At 38.3% G+C, this 25,268-nt stretch overlaps 1 protein-coding gene across 6 annotated transcripts in view; it reads left to right on the top strand.

Annotated features, from left to right (window-relative positions):
• Nucleotides 1-1,864: 1,864 nt before the first annotated feature.
• SMURF2 (SMAD specific E3 ubiquitin protein ligase 2) overlaps nt 1,865-25,268 on the top strand; it is a 131,113-nt gene continuing 107,709 nt past the window's right edge. For 2 of the 6 annotated variants that reach the window (XR_012130841.1, XM_073235783.1), the window contains exon 1: nt 1,866-3,329. Coding sequence is in view for 4 of the 6 variants with exons in the window: in XM_073235783.1 (XP_073091884.1) it covers nt 2,495-3,329 (835 nt within the window). In the remaining 2 variants the exon portion in view is untranslated. Of the gene's footprint in view, nt 3,330-25,268 lie in introns of all 6 variants that reach the window. The other 4 variants (XM_073235782.1, XR_012130840.1, XM_073235781.1 and 1 more) reach the window with 4 other exon arrangements.

Here is a 25,268-nt window from a genome sequence, read left to right as displayed (position 1 = left end):
ACAACAGCAAGTACAGGGAGCTATTCCTGGTTGCTTCATCAGTTTATAAGCTGATTTGGAAGAAGCTAGAACTAAATATTAAAGTAAATTCATGGTATTTTAAACAGAAGAATGTTGAATTTTAAGCAGTGGTAGAAACTGCGTAGTGCCTGGTGTTTGCTTTTTCCATGGTGCAAAATCTGTATTAAATTTGAAATTTACACTACAAAAATAGCTTCACAGGAGTACCATTATTAATATAACTTACCCTAGGACAGATTTTTCATTACTGGAGACGACTCTTCTATGTAAAAAATATATCAATGGCTGGAGCAGAAGAAAAATACCAACTACAGATGGTAAGCATTTTCTTGCAAAGTCACATCAAATTTAACATTAGCCTTGGAAAACAGGAAGATGTCTTAAACAAGGTTTTAAATATTCTTATAACTATGTTACAGATTTTCACCTCTGGTCTAGGATAACAACACAGTGTGCAACTTTAAGTGGTCACATTAATGGAAAAGTTGAAAACATATTCAAAAAATGCCATTTAGTGAGTTGTTACAGCATTTTTACTGGAAAGTTCTATTAAGTGGCATTTATGGAAAAAGACATATTTTATTGGTATGAAATAGGTGGAGTTAATATGAGACAGATGCCTAAAACAATGATTTGATAAAAGGTGCACAGTTCTACTGAGAGCAAATTAGAAGTCATAAGGGAATAAATAAGACTTAGAAAAGATTTTCTGCAATTCCCATACCCATTACCATTAGAATATATGTAGGTACAATTTACCTTGGAAGTGGATTTCTATTTCAGGTGAATTCCCTGAGAATTGTATTCCTTCCTTTTTCTCTCTCAAAAATATGTTTAAAACTGTAGCCATGATGAAGCAATGCTGTGCATGTAATGCTGAAATTTAATCTAATGAAAGTTTAGCTCTCTTTAATTCTATGAATAGGTTTTAAATATTATTCTTACCTGAATCTTTTGTTTTAAACACTCCGATTAAAACATACACACAGGCAAACCTAAATAGAGTCCTGTTGCGTATATTCAGTGTGTATACATTTTTCTGCACTGTCATGCACTTAAACGTACTGCTTTAAACCTCACAGCCAGCACTCAGTTCCCCATCCCATTCTGAAATCCTAACTTCTGTCACCTAATACAAAGCACAAATTACATTAGTGGGTGGTTGGGAACAAAGTGTCTGCCAAAAGAACAAGGCAAACGTATGTACATATCAGTTACGTTAAGTTTTATTGCCATTATCCACCCAGTCTTTTAAACTGTGATAACAGCTATTGTTCAAATTGACCCGTGTATCTTCAGAGCTTCTGTAGTACAAAGAAGCATTTCTGAAGGATCTTGTTCACTGCTTTGCACATAGTAGGTACTCAGTATTTGCTGAATGACATTTTTAGCACTGGGCCCTGAATTTCAAAACTGCCAGAACTTGATATAATTTTTTTTTGTTTTTTTGAGAGGGCATCTCTCATATTTATTGATCAAATGGTTGTTAATAAAATTCTGTATAGGGGAGTCAATGCTCAATGCACAATCATTAATCCATCTCAAGCCTAATTCTCGTCAGTCTCCAATCTTCTGAAGCATAACGAAGAACTTGATATAATTTATGGAATACTTTAATTGTAGGGTTGTATCCAGACTGGTAACTTCATCTGGAGAATAAAGTGACACTACTGATGAACTAAAAGTAACCACTGACATTGATTTAGGATTACAGTGTATTAGACTTATTTTTAAGTGTAAAATATATTAAATATTTAAAATTGCATTAGTAAACAGCCTTAAGCAAAATCTTCCACCGTTATCCTTAGTTTTCATTGTGCTAGCTACCTTTGCATGCATATATACTTTTTGTTCTGCTTTTAAACTTTATTTGCAAACTCTTCCATATTCTATCATCTCTGTAATTGCCACTTAAGTGGTTGCATAAAAATCCACGCGGTTAATGTAATATAATTCACCATAAAGCTGTTCGCTCATCCCCCATTTGTTATTAACCAAACTTCACAATGAACATCCCTGTATTGTCAAATGACAAGAAAATATTTCTAAGAGCGCAATTACAGGGTCAAAGTGTAAGGTAGACTTACTTTCATTTAATTTTCAATTTTTTTCTCCAGCGATAATCAAATACAGTACAGTGTAAAAGGCTTTTCATACATTGCTCTCCAAGGTTTATCTTGTTAATAATCCTTTAAGGCATTATCATCATCCTACTATCCTTGCGCTACAGCTGGAAAAAGAGCCCGAGCGGACAGGTAACCTGATCTTGATCACCAGGAGAGCCCAGGATGGAGGCGGCGACTACGATACCAGGAGCAAAACACTCCAGGGGTTTTGCTGGAGCTCTCGGTATGGGAAAAGGGTCTCTTCTCTCACCCCAGCCATGCTAAATTCCAGGAGGGGAGAGGACCCTGTGCTGATCTGGCTCGCCCCAGCCTTTCAGAGCACCCTGCACGCAGTGGGCGTCTAATAAATGCAGTCTGCGTTGCTCCGACAAAAGCTTTCCCTTAGGTGGGCTGGGCCCTGGACCCCTCCGGGTGCTACAGAGCTCCGCGCTGCCACTTTGTCCCTTTGCCCGCCCCCTCCTCAAGTTCTGCGTGGGACCCTTGGCTGCAGCGCACACCCTCCGCGACCGCCCGCGCTAGGAGCAGGCCCGGCTTCGAGCCCCGGCGCCCCGACACCCGGCGCTCGCCCGCCCAGGCCCCGCCCCGCCCGGCCGGCTCCGCCCCCCATCTCCTCCCCGCCCCCCAGCGCGGACGAGTGGCTGCGGCGGCCAGAGGACCCGGCTCCCTCAGACAAGAGGGCGGGTGGAGGAGGAAGCGGCCGAGCCCCGAGCCACTTTCCGGCGCCGCCGAGCACCGCCTGCCTCAGCCGACCAGCCGCGGCGGCTCCTGGGCCTCGCGGAGCCGAGAGGAGCGACAGGCGGAGGCGGCTGCGTGGAGGCGGCGCGGGCGCGGGCGGAGGCGGCGCGGGCGGACGCGGCTGCCGCTTTGTTGTGCGGCCCGGGCCGAGGAAGGAGAAGTGGGAGGAGGGGGGAGCTCGGCGTCCTGCTCCCTCCGCGACTCATGGCGACGACGCTCGGCACATCCGGGACCCTCCGGCCGCGGCGGCCGCGGCGCCGGCTGCTCGGGCCCCAGCCCCGGCCGCTGTGGTGACTCCCCCGCGCCTCGCCGTCGCCCCCGCCCCGCCCGCAGCCCCCCGGCCCCGGGCCCCGCGCCGCGGCCGCAGCCCCGCCGCCGCCCCCGCCGCCGGGGACATGTCTAACCCCGGGAGCCGGAGGAACGGGCCCGTCAAGCTGCGCCTGACAGGTGAGGGGGCCGGGGACGGGCGGGCGGCGAGAGCTCGGCGGGGCGGCCGCGGGGTGGGCGAGCCGGCTTGGGGGTGCCTGCGGCTTGGGAAGCGCCAAGGCCTCGATCGGTGGTGAGTTGGGGGTCGGGGACGTGGGAAGGCCTAGTTTAGGGAGACTAATGGCAAAACCACTCGCCCTTGTTTGGAAATTCTTTAAAAAGCCAAAGGTGACTCGGGGGTCTTTGCTGAGGGGAGGAGAACCCCGGGTCGCTTTCCAGGCGGATTTGAGGTCGAGGAGCCTTGGCGAAGGAGCGCGGCTGTGCGCCGGGCCCTCGGGGAGCAGCCCCTGGGCCGCTGCCCAGGTGAGGTCGTGGAGGGGGATGAAGAGCTCTGTGGCGGGGATTATTGAATCCGGTTGCTGACTGCACGCAGTAAACACTCCTTAAAGATGGAGCGCTTAACGGGAGGGGGTGTGTGTGTTCCCTGGGTGTTAACTTGTTTGCCCGCTTAATGCCCGCGTGCAAAACCTTCACCCCGCTGCCAGCCACAGCCCCCGGTGCCACACACCTAAAACCCGGCTCTGCGAGGGAAGGAGACCTTGGTTGACTTTTCCGGTGTGTCTCCCTGATCCGACGACTCGGACTCATCGTACACTGTTTTGGAAGTGTTTGATTGCAGGGTAGCATGTTTTGGGTTGTTCCTTGTAGGCCGCAGAACTTGTGTCTGACTTCCAACTCTAGACTTGCTTTAAAAACAGTTTTTTTGGGGGGGTTCGTTTCCAAGTATGTGCTCATACAAACTTTGAAGCGAAGTTTTCTCTCCTCATCCTCTTCCCCTTTCCTTTTCTAAATGGAAAAGAATGCCTGGTGAGACTGTTAGATAGGCTTCTGTCTTACAAAGTGTTTATGATTCCAAGTACATTGAATCTTCAACATTGCAGGTACATTTTGCTTACAGTGCCATTTTTGGTATCCTAACAGGGTCGTGTGATCCCATTTTAAGGAAAAATTATTTTTGGTTTGAAAAATGTTTTTGAAGTCAATATAGTTATCCTAGTTTCACTATTCACTGTTAAATTATCCTCCTTGATAATCGGATGTGCGGTGAGAAAGATGGTTTTCCTTAGAGAATCTGTGTGTGTGTGTCGGGGGGGGGGGTGCGAGTAAGAGTAAACTGTAATTATGTTTGCCTACACTAGACTTTGAGATTTATATGAATTTTGTAATTGAATGCTTGTGTGTCACATCTGAACTTTCGAGATAAAAACTTGCAGTAAATTTGGTATTTGAGAATTTAGCCTGACTGTACGTTGGCTGCGATTTTTAAAATATATTCCTTTCATGACAGTTTTAATTGCAAAGAATCATAAACTGAGTGTTTCTTAATGGGAAACTTGGATTGGGGTATGCCTGTCTTCCCTGTTTTCCCCATTCAGTTTCCTTTTTTAAAAATGAATCAAGAAAACTTTATAACCTTTTTTTGCTTTAGAGTTTATCTACTGTTCCTCTCTGGAGTCAGTCCTGTCATGGAAAGAACCTGTGACTCCAGGTGTTGAAAAGCATCGGAAATAGTTTGTTAGCCATTTACTTAATTCTAGACTACATACATGAGAAAATGAGGGAGAAAACAGGGATTTGATTTTCTGCATATAAAATGAGTTTGAGGTTTTAGTGTGACTCAGTAGATCTTAAAGTGTTTATCTGTGGTTTCCTTACTACATACGATACATTGTAAAAACTCATGAGCAAAGTTAGGAGAAACAGTGAGCCTTATTTTTTGGGGCGGCAGAGAACAATCACTGGAACAAATTTATAGAGTGATTTTGTATTTTTAGATTTTTGAGGAATTTAAATACACTATGTCCCTTTAATTGTAAAAACAGTTTGAGGTAGTTTCAATTTCTTAAAACCGTTGGGAATTTGCCTCTGTCATATTTTAAGAGAAAACTATCCAAATATTGAAAACATTGCCCTCTCTTATTTGATTACATATGGTGGATGCTCTTCTATTTCAGCAGGGAAGTTAACTATACAGTTTTTCATTTTTGTTCATTTACAAATTAGATGGTATAGATTTTTAACAAATAGGTTTCAAGAGCTGGATTCAATTAGCAGCTTTTTAGGACATAAACATTAAAGGGTTAGATGGAAAAGATTGTTTTGACTGACTGGATAAATGACAGGGCTGTGTTTGATGTGCGTCCAGGAATTGGTCTCGAGCTGGTGCCCAACTTTTCAGTTCATCTTGAGAAGCCAAATAAAATATTTAACCTAGGCCTCGTTTTTTTTTTTTTAAGTTGATTCTTTGTTAAGACCTTAAAAAATATTTGGCATATCTTTAGACTAAGTGTTTAACAGTTCATTTAGATCCGGGTTCCATAATATTGGAAAATCACTAAAACAACAAAAGTAACAAAAAACATCCCACAGTGAATTTTTATTTGGTTTTCATACACTTGGGCTGTAAGATGCTTTGAAATTGTTATACTTTGTTTTAAGTTAATACCATGTTAGTATTTTAAAATTTATAAAGTGACTTTGATTCCAGGGTGCTTTATGTAGTTACTAAATTATAGCTGTAATGTGGAGTTGCCCCTTTATTGAAGGGTAACACTTCTAGCATGGTGATGTACTTTTTCTTTCACTCTCCATACACACACAAAACTAAAGAAGAAATATTTGAGCCATAACATCGCTGCTCACAATAGATACTGGACTTCCCCACATATTTTTCCAGAGACTACAATCAACTTTATTTTATTTTATTTTATTTTTTATTTTGGTATCATTAATATACAATTACAGAAAGAACATTATGTTTACTAGGTTCCCCCCTTCACCAAGTCCCCCCACATACCCCTTCACAGTCACTGTCCATCTGTGTAGTAAGATGCTGTAAAATCACTACTTGTCTTCTCTGTGTTGCACAGCCCTCCCCGTGTCCCCCACGCACTATACGTGCTAATTGTAATGCCCTCTTTCTTTTTCCCCGCCCTTTTCCCTCCCTTCCCACCCATCCTCCCCAGTCCTTTCCCTTTGGTAACTGTTAGTCCCTTCTTGGGTTCTGTGATTCTGTTGCTGTTTTGTTCCTTCAGTTTTCCTTTGTTCTTATACTCCACATATGAGTGAAATCATTTGGTACTTGTCCTTCTCCACTTGGCTTATTTCACTGAGCATAATACCCTCTAGCTCCATGTTGTTGCGAATGGTAGGATTTGTTTTTTTCTTAAGGCTGCGTAATATTCCATTGTGTATATGTACCACATCTTTATCCATTCATCTACTGATGGACATTTAGGTTGCTTCCTTATCTTGGCTATACAATCAACTTTTGAACAGTTTGGTGTTTGTTAATGCTAATAAGGACACAGCTAATTTAATCCCAGATTTGAAGTCCTCAGGCCACTGGTGGTTAAAATCTGATTTGGTCCATCAAGCTGCTTCTGTTATTCTTTATGACACAATTACACTTGATCACAGAATGGGCTGTATGGTAAAGCTGTTTCAGTTTCAACTAGTATTTCTAGAGTAAATTAATTATAAAATGGAAAATTTGAATATATTATACTTATATAGGCTTTGGATAGAAAATATTCTTTGTTTTTGGTTATAGTAAAAAATTTGGGCAACTTTTTATATTGTTGTTTTGAAAAACAAAGGATGGAAGAAGCAGTTTAGTATAATTTCTAGTATTTAAAATTCTTAGATGTGGAGAAATAATATCACTTCTCCAGAACACTTATTGCAGATATTTTGTTATTTGAATGTTTTTGTAAGCTGTTCCTCATGTTATTAAAATATAAAAATCCTTGGCAGTAATGAGATAAACCTTGTCTATAGCTTAAGAAAAAATAAGTCTCTCTTTAGATACAGTGGTATCTTCTTATTGTTTTACTGCTTGTTTTATTGATTAAAGGCCTTAAAATTACAACTTGATTATATCTCACAGGTTCCTAAGTAGGGGTGTTAGTGATTTGAATGTCCGCAATTAATTTACTTGCTGTGTTTCTGAGGAGAAAGCCAACGTAACTCCTTCCTCTTCTCTTGAGTTGTCTCTTCTAGTCTAACCTTCAGATGGGCAGTTGAACCTGCCTAGATGTTTCGTGTAGTTGGGTTTTCATTGATGAGTAAAGCGTGTGTGTGTGTGTGTGTGTGTGTGTGTGTGTGTGTGTGTGTGTGCTTAAATCATGGATTCTACTTTTTGTTCCAGTTGGTTTAACTGGATCAAAACATAATAACGTCATTTAGTTTATACTTCAGCATACACAGCATATAATTTAATTTTCAAGGTAAATGAAAGCCCACACAGGCACATAAAATTTTAATTTTTGTCATTTTTGATGTCTTTTGAAGATTTTTGAAAGCTTTTTAAAGTGTAATGTGTTATTCTTCTTTATAGACCATGCTTAATAAAACAATGTTTTATTTATAATTCAGTGTCATTGTGAATATAAATTGTGTTGTTGTAATGTGTAGTATGAGGGTATGATCATGGTGTGTACAGAGAACTGTCTAACCCTGGCTATATGGAGATGTATTGTTTTACCCTGTTCTTACTACTTTTTTTCTTTTGCCCTCATTTTTGTTTACTGTGACTTTCTCTATTCTAAGAATGCTGGACCCTTGAAATATACTGTTGTAATTAGCATTGTTATGTGTTTCCTTATGACTGACGTGTATTGAACACTTATTAAGTGTGAGACACTGTATTAAATTTACATATATTATCACTCTTAGTTCTGACAGTAGTTCTAAGAAGTTGGAGAAACTTGAATTGAATACATGTCGGAACTTAAGTTGTCTAGAAAGCCTGTTATAAACTTACACAATTTTGTGTGGAAAAATGAAAATAATACATTCCATTTATTTGGAATTATCCTTGCCTCTTGAGATCCCTGCTGGTCTTTTAAGGATGGACTCAAGGATTACTCTTAACCCTAGAACTTTCCTTGACCTGAGTTGACTTTCCGTGACTAAGGGTGCTCTTCCTCTAGTATCAGATCTAGTTCACTGAAGGGTGTTTGTTATCTCTGTGCTGTATGTTCCATGCAGGCAGAATTCATGTTTCAGCATGGATTAAGAGCTTTTTGGCATTTTATTTAATGAATGCTGGAGACATAGAAGTAATTCTTCGTAGTTTTATGTGTGTTCTTTTTGGCTAATGCATTGGGTGTGAGATTGACAAGAGATGAGGCTATAGACAAGGACCAACCCATATTGGACTTTGTTGTATTTTGCCAGGAAGTTTGATTTTTTTTTTTAAGGAAGTGGGAACCATTGAAGGATTTTTAAGATTTGATATATTTGATGTTTAGAAACATTGATCTTGGAACAATGGGAGAAATGGGACATCACGGGAGGTTGGACTGGGATGGGAACTGTGAAGACTGATTTTAGGGTAACCATTAAGAGGATGCTGCGTAACAACCATTGTTCACAGTGTTTTCTTGTTTTAACTTTTATTTCCAAATTTTGTTATTACAGATGATTGTGGTAAACATTGTGGTATAGATAACTTTGATTTTCTTAAAGGATTATTTTCTTAGGATATTTTCATAGAAAGTGCTACTGTGTTAAAAGGTGTGGATCTTTTTAAGGTTCTATATTAATTTTTCCACAGGCTGTTTCCTATAAGAATTGTGCCTTATTCAGAGCAGCAGTGAATAAATAAGTGTCCCCTTTTTACTATTATAAGCATTTGGTCTTGTTTCTTAATTTTTTTTCTAATTTCATGTTAGATGTTATTTAAACATTTACTTGTGAAGCTGAATATTTTCCTATTAATTATTTTTCTCTTTTGTTGACTTGTTTGGCCTTGTCCTACCTTTCTTATTAATCTGCTGGAGAAATGAAAGATTAATCTGCTGTCATATTTACAACATTTTCCCCAGTCTATTATTTATCTTGTAATTTTGGCCTTTTTTGGCCATGCAGAAATAATGTTATTTTAGGAGTCGAAACTGTCCAACTTTTGTATTTTGTATTATTTCTATACTTAGGAAGGACTTTTTCTTCAAAAGGCCTAGTAAATATTTAAGCACATTTTATTTTAGTATTTCTTAAAAATGGTTTAGGAAGATATTTCTCTCCAAATTAGGCATATCATCATTGTTTATTAACCAATTCCTTTCCACAGTGATGTGGTATCTTTTTAGTTAGTTTAAAGTAATTATAGTAGTCAGATTTTTCTCTTGCTCAGTGTCATACTCTTTCCACTATTGTAGTTTTGTAATTTAATTTAGTATTCTCAAGTGCCAGAAAAAAGTTTTTGTTCTTTTTACTTATTTGTTCTACGTAAATATTAAAATTGTTGAGATTAAAAAGAAATTTCATTGAGATTGTAACTAGAATTGCATTACTTTGGGAAAAGGAGGCATTTAAGTGTATTTAGTTTTTCTACCTTACAGCACACTGTTTTTATGTTTATTTAAGCTTTTGTCCTTATGGCTCAGGATAGTTTAATAATTTTCTTCCTGTGGAATCCTGTATAATTCTAACTAATTTATATTTGTAACATTTTCAAATGTTTGGTATTTTCTAATAGTTAACTCTTTGTATTTAGGAATGTAGTCATACATATTTTTGCTTGATTAGAGCAATTTTGCTGAACACTAAGCTTATTAATATTTCACTTGATGCTAATTTTGCAGGTACCAGTATTTTTCATTTTTCATAATTTACATAATTGTAAACATTACAATTTTTTTCTTTTGGATTTTTCTACTTATGAACTAGTTGAACTGAGAAATTTTATGTCTGTTTTGGAATAACTTCTGAAGGCACTGATTACTTTAAAAACCACATTTGATGTATTAAGAAGTATCAACATGTATCTTAAGTTTGGTAGTTTGGTTTGGTTTCTTACTAAAAATTGACAGCAGACATAAAACATAAGTTTAAAAATGTCTTGATTCATTTTAGGTAGGAATTACTATATAGATGATTGCACAAAGGTCATTTCTTTCTTCCAAAAGGTTTCCTTGTGACCCTTCTTAGTCAGTCTCCTCCCATCCCATGCCCTTGGCAACTACCAGCTTACTTTCTGACACTATAGTTACTGCCTTTTCTAGAGTTTATATAAATGAAGATCATACAGTATATAGTCTTCTTGGGCTTGGCTTCTTTGACTTAACATGGTGCTTTTGAGATTCATTCTTGCTGTGTATCAGTTGTTCCTTTTAATTCCTGAGGAATATTGCGTTGTTTATCCATTCACAGGTGTCCACAGACATTTGTTTCCAGATTTTGGCCACTATGGAAAAAGCTGCTATGAACATTTGAGTACACTCTCTTTGTGAACATGTTATTATTTCTCTTGGGTAAATGTTGTTGGGTTGTATGGTAAATATGTGTATTACTTAAAAAAATGTGCTGAACTGTCTTTGAAAGCTGTATAGTTGTGCATTTTTACCAGCAGAGTATGAGAATTGCTCCCACTCCTAGCCAACACTTCAACACTTGATGTTTTCAGTCTTTGATTTTAGTCATTCTAATTGGTGTATAAGTAGTATTTTAACGTAGTTTTAGTTTTAATTCCCTTATTGACCTGTAATGTTAAGCATCTTTTAATGGACTTATTGTCAGCTGTGTATCACTGGTGAATAATATCTGTTCAAATCTTTTGCTTATAGTTTTAAAATTGGGTTGTTTTCTTATTTACCAGTTTTGAGAATTCCTTTTGTTTTCTGGATACAAGTCCAGCTTACATTAGATATGTGTTTTGCAAATATTTTTTCCTAATCTGGCTTTTTCCCTCTAAACAGTGTTTCAGAGAGCAGAAGATCTGAATTTTGATTAAGCCCAGTTCATCAATTTTTTTTCTTTGTGGTTCATGCTTTTTTATGTCCTAACAAGTTATCTAATCCATGATTCTACAGATTTTCTTTTATATTATTTATAGTATTAGCTCTTATGATCCTTTTATAATATTAACTCTGTGATCCTTCTAAAGTTAATTTTTTAATATGGTGTGAGAAGTAAGGCTCAAACTTTTTTTTTTAATGTATGGATATCCAGTTTTCCTAGCACTATTTGTTCAAATACTTTTGTCCATTGTTTTGGTACCTTGGCTGGAAATCATTTGACAGTATACATATAGTTCTATTTCTGGAATCTCTTCTGTTCCTTTTATCTATAATTCTGTCCTTTATAAATTTATCATTTGTAATCCACACTTTCTTGATTATTACAGATTTAATGTAAGTCTTCTGATTTTCAACATTGATAAAAACCTTTTCATAAACAACTTGATAAGAACAGTTTAATATGCATAATTGAGTCTTTAATTTAGGATGTAAGATTTAGAATCCTATGATGCTTTAGTCATTCTACTTTTTATTCAGCCAACAAATATTTATCAATTTCTTGACGTGTGCCAGACATTGATTATTTTTGTGATATAGTGCCATGAATGGAGATTGAAGAATAAACCTAGTTTGGGCCCTCAATTTTTCTTTTTAAAATTTCTATTATGGACCTTTAAAGTTGTATTTCTTTTTTTTCTTACTAATGAAAATGGATTGCAAAAAGCATGACCTAACAGGGTTTGCCTATTTACCATCTATCAGCCCCCTCAAATAATTTTTGGAAAAAATTGGGATAAAAAGAATAAACATATCTAAAATGTGGTAATAGGAAAGAAAGAATATAATTATTAATTATTAAATGTGGGTTGGATTATGAATATATTAAAATTTGTATTTATGTTAGCATTTTTTTCTCTATAAGACTAAAGAAAGAAAAAAACCTTAATTTTATAAAAATCTAAGCAGACTTCTTAATTTGCCTATATGTATTCCTGGTAACTGTCACAAAGAAGACATCCATAATGTAGATCTTATATACTGGGTAGGATATACTTGGTAATTTTGTGGGAGGTAGTTGGAATGTTGTGTAAAGAATATAGAACTTGGAAGCAGAAAATTTGGCTTGAGATTCTAGTTATGCCAGTGATAAGCTTTGTGCCTTTAAGCAAATCACTTACTTTCTTGGTGCCTGTGCTTTTAGTTATAAATGTATGCTTAAAATGACAATATTAATTAGGATTCTGCTGGGGAAGAAATAACTTGTGAAATAAATATGTGAAAAATACTGTTCGAGCTGTTAAGTATGTATTAATGAATTTTGTCAGTTTTGATCAGTGATTGTGTTCTGAATAAGTTATTCATAACCAGTTATATGCTGTGTTCTGTAGGAGCAAGTACGTTAATAATGATTAATATAAGTATGGATTTAGATGATACCATGTTTTGTAAAATAGGTTTAAATGACTTGTACATCTTGGGAGTACTAGTGTATCATAAATAATTCATATAGTTAAATTAGCTACTGTGTTATAATTTTTATCTTTAATCAAGAAGACATTTAGCCACTTAACTGTATTCTCCTGTTCCTTCCCCATAATTTTGGTAAGAAGTACGAGAGCTTTGGAGCATAGTTTGAATGGCTCAGGATTTTGGAGGTGGGGGAACGGTTTCGAGTCTTTCAATGATTTAATCCATTTCCCTGTAGCTTGCTGGCACTTAACAAAAATAGCCTGTAGTTTCACCTCTTGTCAGTAGATGGGGATATTTCCGCACAGGTAGATGTCAAGAGTGATTAAAGAGCTGTGAAACTGAAACCCAAATTCTAAATGAGTATACTTGAAATTAATGAAATTGAAGAATTAGAAGCTATCAAAGGTGATGCTGGCTTCTAATAAAAGCCATACTTTCGATAAACGTTCTCTTATAAACTATATGCCACATGTTATGGGAGCAGATACAGAAATTCTTTTTATTTGTTATATGATATTGCAAATATTAGTAGTTAATTTTACTTTTATTTTTTGTATGATTTTTGTGATCAGGCTTTAAATGTAACTTTCTAAAGAAGGAAAAATGTACTGATTGGTTGGATATTCAGAGTCATATGCATCTGATATTATAAAGAAAGTTAAAAGAGCTTTTTTAAAATTGAATTTTGGGAATTTTGTAAAGGTAGAATGGAAAAATCTTTTATAAATTTAGGAAAAGTAAAATGACATTTGATACATTCAGAATGCCATGTCTAACACAGTATTAAATACATAGTACATCTTTAGTAAATGTTTGTGAATTAAAGAATGATTGACAAAATTGAAAAAGCATAGGCTTACGGGCCTCATTTGAAACAATAGGATTTCTCTTTCTGGTGTTATTATTGAATTAATTGACATTTTTACCTTAGGTATTTTGACAGTGTTAAGCTATAAAGATGCAGGACTGAGGTGTTCATTCAAGTTAATATTTGACTTGATGGAAGAACTCTTTTACCATACTATGCAAAATTTACTTCTTAACAAAGTAAATACCAATTTGATACTCATTGCAAAAAGATCTGTTCTTGCAGCATCACTTAAGAAAATTCACATATATAACTAGTCAGTGTTAGGAAGATTGTATTTTTTCAGAACTGTACAGTTTTAAGGTATTCTCATTATTTAATTCCTATTCAGATTCTGCCTTTATAGGTATTCAGAACCAGTGAAAGTGAGATGAGAGCCTTTTATCTAATGAGATTTTTTTCTTAAATCTTATGAAGAGAATAGTAATAGATATTTGAAGGAACAACTGGTACAGTTTTTCTAGTTCAAGAGAAATGAGGCTAGTTGTATCAAAAGTCCTTTGTAACAAAATCCGAATTTGTATGTATTTTAATTTTCCATTTCCTAGTTGTTTTTTTTCTTTCTTGCTTTCGATTGGTAGGAAAGCTTAGATAGGAAATTAGTCATTTTATTACTTGAAAATGGGGTTGGTGATGATATTTCATATTCTTTTCTGATTTCTAGTTTGGTTAACTCTAAAGTGTTTTCTCTAACTAGAATGAGGACTCGGAATGGTGGTGAATATTTACATATTCATTCAATGAATATTTGTTGAGAGTATTACATGCATCTAGCAAGGTGCTGGGATTTCAAGAAGAGGTTTAGACCCTAATCCTGCTTTCAGGGAACTTGCAGTGTAAACGAACAGAGATAAGATTTTATGGATGAAATAACCAAACAGTCAGTGCTAGAGTTAGGGTGAATACATACACACATAGAGAGTGAAATGGATATTTTTAAGGGAGCTCAATTTTCAGACTATAAAATTGACCAGGATTTCATATTTTCTTCCTTCCTCTTCAGAAAAAAAAAAAGTACATCTCTTGGCCATTCCAAATAGTATATTGCCCTGTGGTGAGAGGTCTTCCATGGCACCAAGGAGATAAATCAGATTATTGAGATTTTTGAGAAGGCAGTCACTTCACTGACTGACTAGCATGATTTCACAAGGCAGATGGTTTCCAATATTTTTCAACAAAATTGAAGGTCCTGATCAAGTTGTTAGCTGATCATTAAAAATAATTTTCATAAAAAACAGAGAACCTGAAAGATCTATATTCTGAAAACTACAAGACCTTCATGAGAGAAATTAAAGAAGATACCAATAAATGAAAATACATCCCATGCTCATGGATAGGAAGAATTAATATTGTCAAAATGGTCATCCTGCCTAAAGCAATCTACAGAGTCAGTGTAGTCTCTATCAAAATACCAACAGCATTCTTCAATGAACAAGAGCAAATAGTTACAAAATTCATATGGAACCACCAAAGACCCCGAATAGCCAAAGCAATCCTGAGAAGGAAGAATAAAGCAGGGGTGATGACACTCCTCAACTTCAAGATCTAGTACAAAGCCACAGTAATCAAGACAATTTGGTACTGGCACAAGAATAGCCCCACAGACCAATGGAACAGACTAGAGAGCCCAGATATAAACCCAAGCATATATGGTAAATTAATATATGATAAAGGAGCCATGGACATGCAATGGGGAAATGACAGCCTCTTCAACAGCTGGTGTTGGCAAAACTGGGCAGCTGCATGCAAGAGAATGAAACTGGATTATTGTCTAACCCCATACACAAAAGTAACTCAAAATGGAACATCAATACATAAAAGTAAACTCAAAATGGATCAAAAGCCTGAATGTAAGTCATGAAACCATAAAACTCTTAGAAGAAAACATAGGCAAAAATCTCTTGAATATAAACATGGGCAACTTTTTCCTGAACGCATCTCCTCCGGCAAGGGAAACAGAATAAAAATGAACAAATGGGACTACATCATGCTAAAATCTCCTGTACGGCGAAGGACACCATCAGCAGAACAAAAAGGCATCCTACAGTATGGGAGAGTATATTTGTAAATGACATGTCCGACAAGGGGTTAACATCCAAACTATATAAAGAACTCACATGCCTCAACAACCAAAAGGCAAATAACACTATTAAAAGATGGGCGGAGGATATGAACAGACAATTCTCCAAAGAAAAAAATTCAGATGGCCAACAGGCATCTGAAAAGATGCTCCACATCATTAATTATGCAAATCGAAACCACAATGAGCTATCACCTCACACCAGGTAGGATGGCCAACATAGAAAAGACTAGGAACAATGAATGCTGGCAAGGATGCAGAGAAAGGGGAACCCTCCTACACTGCTGGTGGGAATGTAAGTTAGTTCACCCATTGTGGAAAGCAATATGGAGGTTCCTCAAAAAACTAAAAATAGAAATACCATTTAACCCTGGAACTCCACTCCTAGGAATTTACCCAAAGAAAACAACTTCTCAGATTCAAAAAGACATATGCACCCCTATGTTTATCACAGCACTATTTACAATAGCCAAGATATGGAAGCAACCTAGGTGTCCATCAGTAAATGAATGGATAAAGAAGATATGGTACATATACACAATGGAATACTATTCAGCCACAAGAAAGAGACAAATCCTACCATTTGCAACAACATGAATGGAGCTGGAGGATATTATGCTCAGTGAAATAAGTCAGGCAGAGAAAGACAAGTGCCAAATGATTTCCCTCATTTTTGGAGTATAACAATGAAGCAAAACTGAAGGAACAAAATAGCAGACTCACAGACTCCAAGAAGGGACTAGTGGTTACCAAAGGGGAGGAGTGGGGGAGGGCAGATGGGGAGGGAGGGAGAAGGGGATTGTGGAGTATCATGATTGGTGCACATGGTGTGTGTGGGGTCACAGGGAAGACAGTGTAGCTCAGAGAAGACAAATAGGGACTCTGTGACATCTTACTACACTGATGGACAGTGACTGCAATGGGGCATAGGGGGGACTCGATAAAAAGGGTGAATGTAATAACCACATTATTTTTCTTGTGAAATATTCAGGAGAATGTATATCAATGATACCTTAATAAAAACAAACAAACAATCAAAAAAACAGAACCAAGTAAGTGCCAGTCTTTTCCAGAAACTTAAAAAAGTTATAGATTATTAATTTTTTGGGGGGATTCTATAACTCAATTAAAATAATTTGATAGTGTTGCTATAATAAACTCCTTTCCTTCCCATCTATGTATTTAAGTTTCCTCAGCACTTTTTAATATTTTTTATTAAAGTATCATTGATATACAATCTTATGAAGATTTCACATGAACAACATTGTGGTTTCAACATTTACTTATGTTATCAATGTGCAGTCACTGTCTATCAATGTAGTAAGATGCTAGAGTCATTACTTGTCTTCTCTGCCTTAGCCTTTATTTTTATAATGAGAAAATAGGAATAGAATAGGAATAGAATATTTACAATAAAAAAGATTCACTCAGGCACATAAACCTGTTGAAAATAAGAAAACCTCATCTATCTCATAAAGAGATATATTTCCAATTCCTCTTTTCCTCCTCCTCCTTTCCCCCTTTTTGAATAATTGGTTTGTTCTAATCATGATGCAGGAAAGATCTACCTCATCTTTTTTCTTTGAATTTTCTTCGAATTTATTTATTATAGAAGCCAGGTCTATCTGAAAGCTCTTGATGGTTTGGTTTTAGAATCGTTTCCCATCATGCCTATGTTTCCATCATACTCCTGTGTTCCACCACTCTGAACTTCTTTCCTTTCCATATTTTCACAATCTCTTGTATCTCCCCAGTTTTTGATGGTGCTGTTTCCGTAGACTCTTTATTTCTTCCTTCCTTACCTAGTCTTCCTGTCTATTTACTCAGCTCTTAAAACATAGCTGAAGTATTCTCTCCTCTGAGAAGTCTTCCCAGACTTAATCAGGCTGAGTTAGGTGTTCCTTTCTATCAGGGTCCTATTGGAAAGCAGGTAACAATTTTACAACAGGTAAAAGAGGTTGTCATGAAGGGTCTATGTATAGTGAATGGGCAGGCTTGAGCAACTCCAACAAGGAATAGTGCAGCACCTAGCGTTTAGCAATGATAGAAAGTTGGGGCAGCTTTGGGCCAGCAAGGGCAAAGGAGAGAGTAATTTAAGATCCCAGAGAGACCCTGTCTGTTGCTTCTCATTTACTGAACCCAATTTGAAGTCAGAGGATAAGGGAACCCACTTTATGTAGTCCTTATGTCCAGCCTCCTAGGGCACTAAGCACTCAGTAAAGAAGGGTGAATGGACAGAGAACATCCAGCACACCCTTATTTACACTCCTAAAATACTTTACTATACTTTATTGTGTCATTAGTCATACTGACTTAAAAGTCATAGGTTGTATAGATGTGTTCCTCATAGCACTGTGAACTCCTTTGTAGCTGTGAAATATCTCATTCATATTTTCATATCCACTGTTTTCATTAGACATTTGCTAATTAAATGAATAAAAGTTTGAAAAAGAGATGGAAAAGATATATAATTTAAAAGGTCTGTTCTACGTAGTGGTAATATATGGTGATTCTTACTCAGTTCCAAAGAGTAAATCTGATTTTTGCTTTGTTTGGCATTTTTGATGCTTCTGCAATAATTTGCTCACTCATTCTGCTTGAAGAGAGGCCAGGGATTAATTTAGGCCATAATATTAATTACTGTATTTAGAAAGATAACAATGCAAGGCTCGAGATGGCTGCTCAGTGACCTGGTAAGTATATTTATGCATTTTCTTTTGCTCCATGAGAATCATGAGGCAGGGAAAGACTCTGTAGAGGCTACTAGGCCAATTATGTTCACTTGAGGAACAGTGACTTACTTAGACTTTCTATGGGTTATTAAATAGCTTTTTAAAATTTTTTTTTAATTTTTAATTTTTAATTTTATTATTATTATTTTCTTTTATTTTGGTATCATTAATCTACAATTACATGAGAAACATTATGTTTACTAGACTCCCCCCAATCACCAGGTCCCCCGCACAAACCCCATTATATATAGTCACTGTCCATCAGCGTAGTAAGATCCTGTAGAATCACTACTTGTCTTCTCGGTGTTGCACAGCCCTCCTCATGCCCCCCCTACATTATACATGCTAATCATAAGGCCCCTTTTCTAACCCCCCTCTTACTTAACCCTTCCTTCCCACCCATCCTCCCCAGTCCCTTTCCCTTTGGTAACTGTTAGTCCATTCTTGGGTTCTGTGATTCTGCTGCTGTTTGTTCCTTCAGTATTTTTTTGGGGGGGGGAGTTTATTTATTTATTTATTTATTTAGGTATCATTAGTCTACAATTACATAAGGAACATTATGCTTACTAGACTCCCCCCTTCACCAAGTTCCTCCCATATACCCCATTAGTCAATGTCCATCAGCGTAGTAAGATGCTGTAGATTCACTACTTATCTTCTCTGTGTTGCACATCCCTCCCCGTGCCTCCCCCCACATTATACATGCTAATCATGATGCCCGCTTTCTTCTCACCCCCCATCCCTACCTTCACACCCATCCTCCCCAGTCCTTTTCCTTTTGGTAACTGTTAGTCCATTCTTGGGTTCTGTGATTCTGCTGCTGTTATGTTCCTTCAGTTTTTTCTTTGTTCTTATACTCCACATATGAGTGAAATCATTTGGTACTTGTCTTTCTCCGCCTGGCTTATTTCACTGAGCATAATACCCTCTAGCTCCATGCATGTTGTTGCAAATGGTAGGGTTTGTTTTCTTCTTATGGTTGAATAATATTCCATTGTGTATATGTACCACATCTTCTTTATCCATTCATCTACTGATGGACACTTAGGTTGCTTCAATATCTTGGCAATTTTGAATAGTACTGCAGTAAACATAGTGGTGCATATGTCTTTTTCAAAATGGGATCCTGCATTCTTAGGATAAATTCCTAGGAGTGGAATTCCTGGGTCAAATGGTATTTCTATTTTGAGCTTTTTGAGGAATCTCCATACTGCTTTCCACAATGGTTGAACTAGTTTACATTCCCACCAGCAGTGTAGGAGGGTTCCCCTTTCTCCACAACCTCACCAATATTTGCTGCTGTTTGTCTATTGGATGGTGGTGATCCTTACTGGTGTGAGGTGATATCTCATTGTGGTTTTAATTTGCATTTCTCTGATGACAAGTGATGTGGAGCATCTTTTCATGTGTCTGTTGGCCATCTGAATTTCTTCTTTAGAGAACTGTCTATTCAGCTCCTCTGCCCATTTTTTAATTGGATTATTTGCTTTTTGTTTGTTGAGGTGCATGAGCTCTTTATATATTTTGGATGTCAACCCTTTATTGGATCTGTCATTTATGAATATATTCTCCCATACTGTAGGATGCCTTTTTGTTCTATTGATGGTGTCCTTTGATGTACAGAAGCTTTTTAGCTTGATATAGTCCCACTTGTTCATTTTTGCTTTTGTTTCCCTTGCCCAGGGAAATATGTTCATGAAGAAGTCACTCATGTTTATGTCCATGAGATTTTTGCGTATGTTTTTTCTGAGAGTTTTATGCTTTCATGACTTACATTCTTTGATCCATTTCGAATTTACTTTTGTGTATGGGGTTAGACAGTGATCCAGTTTCATTCTCTTACATGTAGCTGTCCAGTTTTGCCAGCACCATCTGTTGAAGAGACTGTCATTTCCCCATTGTATGTCCATGGCTCATTTGTCATTTATTAATTGGCCATATATGTTTGGGTTAATGTCTGGAGTCTCTATTCTGTTCCACTGGTCTGTGGCTCTGTTCTTGTGCCAGTACCAAATTGTCTTGATTATTGTGGCTTTGTAGTAGAGCTTGAAGTTGGGGAGCGAGATCCCCCCCACTTTATTCTTCCTTCTCAGGATTGCTTTGCCTATTCGGGGTCTTTGGTGGTTCCATATGAATTTTTGAACTATTTGTTCCAGTTCATTGAAGAATGTTGTTGGTAATTTGATAGGGATTGCATCGAATCTGTATATTGCTTTGGGCATGATGGCCATTTTGATGATATTAATTCTTCCTAGCCAGGAGCATGGGAAGAGTTTCCATTTGTTAGTGTCCTCTTTAATTTCTCTTAAGAGTATCTTATAGTTTTCAGCATATAGGTCTTTCACTTCTTTGGTTAGGTTTATTCCTAGGTATTTTATTCTTTTTGATGCAATTGTGAATGAAATTGTTTTCCTGATTTCTCTTTCTATTGGCTCATTGTTAGTGTATAGGAAAGCCACAGATTTCTGTGTGTTAATTTTGTATCCTGCAACTTTTCTGTATTCTGATATCAGTTCTAGTAGTTTTGGAGTGGAGTCTTTACGGTTTTTTATGTACAATATCATGTCATCTGCAAATAGTGACAGTTTAACTTCTTTACCAATCTGGATTCCTTGTATTTCTTTGTTTTGTCTAATTGCCGTGGCTAGGACCTCCAGTACTATGTTGAATAACAGTGGGAAGAGTGGGCATCCCTGTCTTGTTCCCGATCTCAGAGGAAAAGCTTTCAGCTTTTCACTGTTCAGTATGTTGTTAGCTGTGGGTTTATCATATATGGCCTTTATTATGTTGAGGTACTTGCCCTCTATTCCCATTTTGCTGAGAGTTTTCATCATGAATGGATGTTGAATTTTGTTGAATGCTTTTTCAGCATCTATGGAGATGATCATGTGGTTTTTGTCCTTGTTTTTGTTTATGTGGTGGATGATGTTGATGGATTTTCGAATGTTGTGCAATCCTTGCATTCCTGGGATGAATCCCACTTGGTCATGGTGTATGATCCTTTTGATGTATTTTTGAATTCAGTTTCCTAATATTTTATTGAGTATTTTTGTATCTATGTTCATCAGGGATATTGGTCTGTAATTTTCTTTTTTGATCTTTGCCTGGTTTTGGTATTAGAGTGATGCTGGCTCCATAGAGTGAGTATGGAAGTATTCCCTCCTCTTCTATTTTTTGGAGAACTTTAAGGAGAATGGTTATTATGTCTTCTCTGTATGTCTGATTAAATTCTGTGATAAATCCATCTGGGCCAGGGCTTTTGCTCTTGAGTAGTTTTTTGATTACTGATTCAATTTCATTGCTGGTAATTGGTCTGTGTAGATTTTCTGTTTCTTTCTTGGTCAGTCTTGGAAGGTTGTATTTTTCTAGGAAGTTGTCCATTTCTTCTAGGTTTTCCAGCTTGTGAGCATATAGATTCTCATAGTGTTCTCTAATGATTTTCTATTGTTTTATTCTTCTCAATTTTATTTATTTCTTCTCTGATCCTTCTTTTGAAAATCCTGTACTTTTGAAAATACAACAAATTCAACTATTCCTAAAAGAGAGACCAGAAGATACAATACAACAGTCAGGCTACATGTACATCTGCGAGAACTCAGTGCCTCATGAAGGGGGCAAGACACAAGCCGTGGCCTGGCGGGATCCGAGCACGCCCCCCCCAACCCCAGCTCCCCGGCGGGAGGAGAGGAGTCAGAGCAGGGAGGGAGTGGGAGCCCAGGACTGCTAAATACCCAGCCCTAGTCATCTGCACCAGGAGCGCAGACACACAGTACATGGTGTGCTGGATATTAGGGAAATGGAACAGTAAAACCTGGGAGCAGGTCCCCACAGCTAGCGCCCCTTGGACAAAAGAAAAGCTAGTATTTTGAAAGTCTTAAAGGGACCAGGGGCTTCACAGCTGGACAGAACCATCCCAGCACACTCGGCCCAGCAGGTTGGAATCCCAGGGAACTTCGGGTGCCCTAATCCCCGGAACTGAAAAAGTCCCTCCTTCTGCTGACTTTGGGCCTCATTTGTTCTTCTTTTTCCAATTTCAATAGTTGTGACATTAGACTGTTCATTAGGGATTGTTCTTCCTTCTTTAAATAGGCCTGGATTGCTATGTACCTTCCTCTTAAGACTGCCTTCGCTGCATCCCACAGAAGTTGGGGCTTTGTGCTGTTGTTGTTATTTGTCTCCGTATATTGCTTGATCTCTATTTGAATTTGGTCATTGATCCACTGATTATTTAGGAGCATGTTGTTAAGCCTCCATGTGTTTGTGGGCCCTTTTGTTTTCTTTGTTTCTGTGGTCTGAGAAGTTGGTTGGTAGAATTTCGATCTTTTGAAATTTACTGAGGTTCTTTTTGTGGCCAAGTATGTGGTCTATTCTGGAGAATGTTCCATGTGCACTTGAGAAGAATGTGTATCCTGCTCCTTTTGGGTGTAGAGTTCTGTAGATGTCTGTTAGGTCCATCTGTTCTAGTGTGTTGTTCAGTGCTCTGTATCCTTACTTATTTTCTGTCTGGTTGGTCTGTCCTTTGGTGTGAGTGGTGTGGTGAGGTCTCCTAAAAGGAATGCATTGCATTCTATTTCCTCCCTTAATTCTGTTAGTATTTGTTTCACATATGTTGGTCCTCCTATATTGGGTGCATATGTATTTATAATGGTTATATCCTCTTGTTGGACTGCCCCCTTTATCATTATGTAATATCCTTCTTTATCTCTAGTTACTTTCTTTGTTTTGAAGTCTATTTTGTCTGATACTAGTACTGCAACACCTGCTTTTTTTCTCCCTATTATTTGCATGAAATACCTTTTCTATCCCTTGACTTTTAGTCTGTGTATGTCTTTGGGTTTGAGGTGAGTCTCTTGTAAGCAGCATATAGTGGGTCTTGCTTTTTTATCCATTCTATTACTCTGTGTCTTTTGATTGGTGCATTCAGTCCATTTACATTTAGCGTAATTATTGAAAGATATGTACTTATCGGCATTGCAGACTTTAGATTCATGGTTTCCATAGGTTCAAGGGTAGCTTCTTTACTATCTGTCTAACTTAACTCACATATTAAGCTATTATAAACACAGTCTGATGATTCTTTATTTCTCCCTTCTTATTCCTCCTCCTCCTCCATTCTTTATATGTTAGGTGTTTTATTCTGTACTCTTTTGTATTTCCTTTGAATGCTTTTGTGTGTAGTTGATTTTATTTTTTGCCTTTAGTTAGTATTTGGTTGGTCTGCTTTCTTTGGTGTGATTTTATTTTCTCTGGTGACATCTATTTAGCCTTAGGAGTGCTTCCTTCTAGAGCAGTCCCTTTAAAATATCTTGTAGAGGTGGTTTGTGGGAGGCAAATTCCTCAACTTTTGCTTGTCTGGAAATTGTTTAATCCCTCCTTCATATTTAAATGATAATCATGCTGGATACAGTATTCTTGGTTCAAGGCCCTTCTGTTTCATTGCATTGAATATATCATGCCATTCTATTCTGGCCTATAAGGTTTCTGTTGAGAAGTCTGATGATAGCCTGATGGGTTTTCCTTTGTAGGTGACATTTTTTCTCTCTCTGGCTGCCTTTAATACTCTGTCCTTGTCCTTGATCTTTGCCATTTTAATTATTATGTGTCTTTGTGTTGTCCTCCTTGGGTCCCTTGTATTGGGAGATCCGTGGGCTTCCATGGTCTGAGAGACTGTTTCCTCCCCCAGTGTGGGGATGTTTTCAGCAATTATTTCTTCAAAGACACTTTCTGTCCCTTTTTCTCTCTCTTCTTCTGGCACACCTGTAATGCAAATATTGTTGTGTTTGGCTTAGTCACACACTTCTCTTAATATTCTTTTATTCCTGGAGATCCTTTTCTCCTTCTCTGCCTCAGCTTCTCTGTGTTCCTGTTCTCTGATTTCTATTCCATTAATGGCCTCTTGCACCTCATCCAGTCTACTCTTAAGTCCTTCCAGTGGTTGTTTTTTTCTGTATTCTCCCTCCTAACTTTATCCTTCAGCTCTTGCATATTTCTCTGCAGATCCATCAGCATGGTTATGACCTTTATTTTGAATTCTTTTTCAGGAAATTTGGTTAAATCTATCTCCTCAGGCTCCCTCTCTGGGGTTGTCTGGATAATTCTGGACTGGATCAAATTCTTCTGCCTTTTCATGGGGTTAGAGGTAGTCGTAGGCAGTTGACGCATGTGTCAGCTCGGAGACACATACGGGGAACAGCTTCTGGTTTTGTTTACTGAGCTGGCACGGGCGGGGCAGCTGTCGGGCCAGCCTAGAGTCCCGCGGGGAGTGGCAGGTGCGCTGGGTGTGCTCTCCTGCGAGAACGGCGACCCTTCACACCCTGTCCCAACTTCCTCTGTCTGTTCATGGCTGCTGCTCACTGGTGGGGCCTCTGAGTCTGGCCCAGGCAGCTGTGGAGGAGGCTCTGGGCAGCTTCTGTTGGTGCAGCCACTCCCAGGCTGCTCAGCCAGGGCCGCATGGGAGGGTGAATGAATGGCAGGCTGTTTATTGCTATGAGGGGCTTCAGAGCTGTGCTGCTGTTCCGGGGATTAGGGCACCCGAAGTTCCCTGGGATTCCAACCTGCTGGGCCGAGTGTGCTGGGATGGTTCTGTCCAGCTGTGAAGCCCCTGGTCCCTTTAAGACTTTCAAAATACTAGCTTTTCTTTTGTCCAAGGGGCGCTAGCTGTGGGGACCTGCTCCCAGGTTTTACTGTTCCATTTCCCTAATATCCAGCACACCATGTACTGTGTGTCTGCGCTCCTGGTGCAGATGACTAGGGCTGGGTATTTAGCAGTCCTGGGCTCCCACTCCCTCCCTGCTCTGACTCCTCTCCTCCCGCCGGGGAGCTGGGGTTGGGAGGGGCGTGCTCGGATCCCGCCAGGCCACGGCTTGTGTCTTGCCCCCTTCATGAGGCACTGAGTTCTCGCAGATGTACATGTAGCCTGACTGTTGTATTGTATCTTCTGGTCTCTCTTTTAGGAATAGTTGAATTTGTTGTATTTTCAAAAGTATATATGGTTTTAGGAGGAGA

This window comes from Manis javanica, chromosome 4 (genome assembly GCF_040802235.1).
Source record: "Manis javanica isolate MJ-LG chromosome 4, MJ_LKY, whole genome shotgun sequence".
Classification (NCBI taxonomy): domain Eukaryota; kingdom Metazoa; phylum Chordata; class Mammalia; order Pholidota; family Manidae; genus Manis; species Manis javanica.
Note: the sequence above shows the minus strand (reverse complement) of the source record. Positions and strands in the feature narration are given on the sequence as shown.